Raw genomic sequence first — 5,191 nt, forward strand, 5'->3', positions numbered from 1 at the left:
CGTTTTCTCCAATAAACTGAACTCAATGTGAAGTTCTGAAACTCAGAACTTATGATATACAGAAAGTCTGGTTATTAAGGGCAGACTCCTAGCTAACTTAGTAGTGATTCTGACTAACTCTGAATCAAGGTTATAACCAAGTTTTATCAATTAAATCATGACTCAGAGACAGGGGAAATGAATTATATTTAAACCATGGCTTTCAAAATGTCTCCTATATGACTACACTAGTAAATTTTTGTACATCAAGTTAATATTTGAACACTTTTGTTAAGCATGTTTCTATTATATTAAGAATCAAACATTTCTAGACATATAAAGTTTTCTATGTTACTGATCTCAAATATTTACTGAAATTATCTAGACACGGCTAAGCATATCTGAACCCAAACTAAAATATGTTGATTCACAGGCTCAGCTTCCAGTAACTCCAGAAAAAAATTCTGCTGTTCATAGAATCACTTGACTAGGAACAATTTAAAAATATGGGGGCTGAGAGGGAGAGTGGACTGGGTCAACAGAAACATTCAGGTTTAAAAAGAAAATACAATTTTAGTCTAGACTAAGTCATCAAATGTGTCTGGGTATACAATTAAAATAATTATGTTTTTTAAAAAAACCCAAATAGTTGTCTTCTAAGGTATTATTACAAATTTATGCTTACATTAGATTATCTTTTAGCGATGGAGTGGAGGAAAGGAGTATATCTAAACATAATTAGGTGAAAAAATGCTGACCTAAATCTTTAAAAGCAATTGATTCATTAATGTTTAAAGTGAGATACAGTTGGAACCCCTTTCTTTTATAAATACCTAAACAGTTTGATGGTGTGAGGCTCAGCCAGAGATTTTATCTTCATCTCTTATTAGATCCTAGAATGTTCTATAGACTGAACAGGCTGTAAAAAGAAAGGATTCCTCCTTATTATCTACAACTACCTCTCATCAGTTTACATGTTGCTTCTAATGCAGATTTCTAATGAGATATTTATAATCAAAATCCAATACAGAAGTCTCAAACTACTACAAATAAATAAGAAAAAAAGAAGTGAGCCTATTAATAATTTTTACTACGAAGTTACAGATACAATTTGGATGAAGCTTAAAAAAGGAAAACAATCCTCCAAGAAATCACACATTTATTTTAAAATAGTCCATGGGCAAGTTCTCTACTGTCACCATACAAGTAGTGCTAATGTCCAAAGGGAAAGGAACCCCAACTCTTATTTTGGCCTTTTAATTGTCTTTATATTAGGGTCACCTCCATTCTGTTACGGCTAACAATTTATTAAAAAACTCCCCAATCAAAATTTATTTAGGTATCACTTAAAAAAAAGCAACCCCCAAACATACTGATTGGGGAAAATTTACTTGCTAGAAAATCTACAATCTTTCTGAATATAAATGTTGAACTTCTGTGTTTCCATTTTAAAAATTTACCACAGAGTTGATTATTCCATGAGTTAATTTATTATCAGGCATCTGATTCAATAGTAACTTAAATATTTTAGTATTTTAAGTGTTTATGGGGAAAAACCCCACAAAACACTAGATCATCAATTTAAATGAATCCATATTTGTTCATATGGCTCCTCTTTTATTTCACCTGAAGTCCATGCTCTAGGATTGTATTTTTATAAAAGATCAAGAATTTGAAAACCCTCGTAATTAAGATTTTTTTAAAAAAAAAAAAAAAAAATCCCAGAAAACAGAACAGGAGGGTCTATTAGGTTTATAGACAAAGGTAGAAAGATTAATGTTTGACCCAATTAAAAAAAATCAAAATGTGACAGTCAACAAACAGCTGGTTTCCCTACTTCACTTCCTATTCGCCTTCTTTCCCTCCCCCACCAGACAGGAAACTGCTTTTGACAACAAATGAATCAGCTAGAAGTTAAAAAGCCAGCAGCTGATTCTTCATGGTTTCCAATCACAAGGACTTAGGAAAAAAAACTGATCCCCTCCTTTCCCTCACCAACATCTACTGAAGAATTAAAGCCTATTAGTATAAAACATTCATTAAGATTTATGAAAGAGGCTAACAGGTTAAATTTCGACACTGATCTTGTCGGGAAATAAGGGCAATAAGCAGAGCCCAATGGTCAAATTTGCGTATGAGTCCTCCACCAGAGTGATTTATATCATACAAACTTTGACACTGTCAATTCACACAACTGGAATGCAGGAATGGAAAATGGTGAGCACACCAACGGAGCTGGTTTGAATTAATTATAATTCCCAAAGATTTTTTTTTTTAAAGATACTTAATGTGGTCAGCTACTTAAGGTTATACAGATATACATACATCCCAAAATGTTTTCTTTACCAGCACATTCAGTATTTTAAAGAATAAAAGGATAATTTATCCTTGATCCTATAAATATAAAACTCCTATTAATAGTATTGAGAGTGTAAAGATCTTTCAATATAACTTAGTAGAAAATTTATAAACTAGGTTCAAAGGACATATTTATTAAATACGATTTTAAAAATATAAAGCTCAAACTTTAAAAACACCATCAACATTCATCTTAGTTTACAAATGTAATGATATGAAAATTACGGCCTTATCTTTTATAAGAGGCAGAAGCCTAGACTTATCAATAACCTACTAACATAAGCATAAATGTGAAACTAAGAACAAAAGTGTATTTACCACAATTATTCCCAACAACGTTTGAGAGATTTCAAGTGCGCCTCTTACCACAATAGCATGAGGAGAATGCACTAAAGGCTTTAGTTCATTCAGGTCATTTTCTGCCTGCAAAAATTGGTATAAGAGAAAAACAGAAATGTCACAAAATGCACATCAAATATATAATTTTAGCAGCAGTTACACAGCTCTATATGCCCTACTTTACCTTATCCCAGTCTCCTTCCATGACATGATTTCGGAATTTGGTAGCAGAAGGATGTTCTAAACGACATCCTGACTCTTGCATGAGGAGATCAACAGTCTGGCTGCAGGAGAGATACAGTGTAAAAAAGACCTGACCAACTTTAGGGTTTACTCTTCCAAATAAACTACTCTCTATGAAAACAGTTTCAAAAGTTCTTAAGCTAACCTCATGATGAAGGAAAAAGAAATAAACAGCTTTGATGTGCTTGGCTAAACAAACTTGATTTTTAAACTGCCATCTATGTTTTCATCTAAAGTCAAAAACCTTCTTGAAACCAGAATCAAAATAAAATTCTTTCTTCTTTTCCATTTTATGCCTTTAATGAAGTATAAAATTTCTAAAAATGTGTTGTAACCAACCGGTTAAGAAACATGAAAAACCATGATTTACATACTAGCCACATTACTACTGTTTGAAAGATTAAAAAAAAAAAAGTTAGTTCCATACAAGGTGATGGAAATGACCTGTATTAGGTAAGAGCCTTACATCCAGGTATTATGTCTGCAAAGAAATTCTAACAAGTCAATCTCTAAAATTAAAATAAATCCAGCATCAAAAAATCATTCCCTTTCTCTCTATACTAAAAATAGCAAATTTACTATGGTGTAGGTTCCAAACAGTCACGAGTTATTTCCTCCTGCTGCTGTCAGCTTGCTTCTTGTCTCAGTAATAGGTTCTGTTAGCATTTACAAAAATCTGTTTTCACACTAATCCTTTTCCTTAGGGAACAAAGTGAAATCTTCCTTCGATACATTTCTTTCAGAGCTTAAAGGATTCACCACATGTGGTTTCTTCCATCAGATATTTTGATATCTCTAAGAATCTTTATCCATCTTACATACTTATGTTTCAATGCTTTCTTATTCAGCTCCATTTTTCAGCAAAAACAGTGCAATAATCTGCCTGAGAATCAGAATACTTATGTCATTCTTAAAAATGCTCTTTCACCTTCTACCCAGAACAAATCTATAAATCCGAAAATACTAAGTGTAGGCTAGGTCTAAGAACTTATTTTATTTAATCTATGCTTTGAAGCTGGAAACTGACTGTTGCATGTTGTTTCCTAGTCTTATTCTGTCTGGTTCCTCCATCAGGCTCCTCGGTACTCCCACCAATCCTACCATCCACCCCCACCCCCACCCCGCTTTTTTTCTTTGTGTGTATACAAAACGGGGGTGGGGGCGGGGTTGGGGCCAAGGTCGTCTACCTTCACCCTACTTTAGGTACACAAGGCCATCTAAATTGTATCTGAAAATAAATGATTCACCAGATCCGATGTCCCTTTTTCAGAGGCAACCGCTTTCTTGGTATTACATTGGGATTTCAGATAAGTTACTGGTAGGCCTCTTGCACACACACAAGGGCCTTTACATGACATCAACATGGTATCTTACTTCATTATTCCCATCAGATTTATTTAGCAGCCTCCTTCCGAATGATCCCAGCCCCTCAGTTCCCATAAACACTTGTAACTGATTGTCTTTCCTGATTGGTAGTTTGCCTGGGTCGTCTGTCATGGTTGGGGGTGGGGAGGTGTCCCACAAAGATGCCTCTGAGATACACTTGAAAAACAAATCCTCCAAGGTTCATTATTTCCACCAGCTCTAATCCACCCCTCCCCCAACACATACAGAGACACACTCCCGCATCTGTCTTTATTGACAGACAATTAAGCTCTGAAGGTGTGTGGAGAGGGGTGAATCTTTGGGCTCCTACGCCCCCTCTCCCCCTACCCTCCCAACCGCCTGTCTCCTCTCACAATTTGTCCGACAGATTGATTTTCCCTTATTTCCCTTCAGGTCAGCTCCTCCTCCCTGGTCAGCCTGTCTGGGCCGCGTCCTCCCGTGTCCTGGGCCCAGCAGTAATTCTCTGAGCTCTTTCCAGCGCGCCCCGCTCCCCTCGCCTCCCCGCCAGCTTCGGTCCCCTCGGTCCGTCCACACCAGCTTGCCTGTAAGGGATACTTACTTGAGCCCTAAGCCATTCAAGTGCTGTCCTATTAGCCTAATGACATCCTCATCTGACTGGGAGAGCCGCTTCTTCTTCTTGAGGCTGCTGCCCAGTTCGGGGGTGGCCAAGGAAGAAGAGGCGGCGGTGGTGGCAGAGGCAGCGGCGACGGTGGCGGAGGCAGCGGCGGCGGCCCCGCCGGGAACCCCGTTATTGACATTCAGGCTGTTGCTATTGTTGCTGGCGGCGGAAGGGGCGGAAGGCAGGAGCCCATTGGCGTGGGCCAGGTCCCCCGCGGACGACGAGGACGAGGGGGACGACTCCCCGTTCTGGGCCGACAGGCAGGCG

General features: G+C 37.8%; 1 protein-coding gene across 2 annotated transcripts in view; it reads right to left on the reverse strand.

Moving 5' to 3' along the window:
- The window catches only part of WDR26 (WD repeat domain 26), a 37,104-nt gene extending 31,919 nt beyond the window's left edge, over window positions 1-5,185 (reverse strand). Inside the window, exons 1-3 of one of the 2 annotated variants that reach the window (XM_010852851.1) lie at window positions 4,865-5,185; window positions 2,861-2,960; window positions 2,704-2,760 (exon numbers count right to left, since the gene is read on the reverse strand). In XM_010852851.1, coding sequence (XP_010851153.1) covers window positions 2,704-2,760; window positions 2,861-2,941 — 138 coding nt within the window. In that variant the 5' untranslated portion in view covers window positions 2,942-2,960; window positions 4,865-5,185. Of the gene's footprint in view, window positions 1-2,655; window positions 2,761-2,860; window positions 2,961-4,864 lie in introns of both variants that reach the window. The other variant, XM_010852850.1, reaches the window with a different exon arrangement.
- Window positions 5,186-5,191: the final 6 nt, after the last annotated feature.

This window comes from Bison bison, unplaced genomic scaffold (genome assembly GCF_000754665.1).
Source record: "Bison bison bison isolate TAMUID 2011002044 unplaced genomic scaffold, Bison_UMD1.0 scf7180017864317, whole genome shotgun sequence".
NCBI lineage: Eukaryota > Metazoa > Chordata > Mammalia > Artiodactyla > Bovidae > Bison > Bison bison.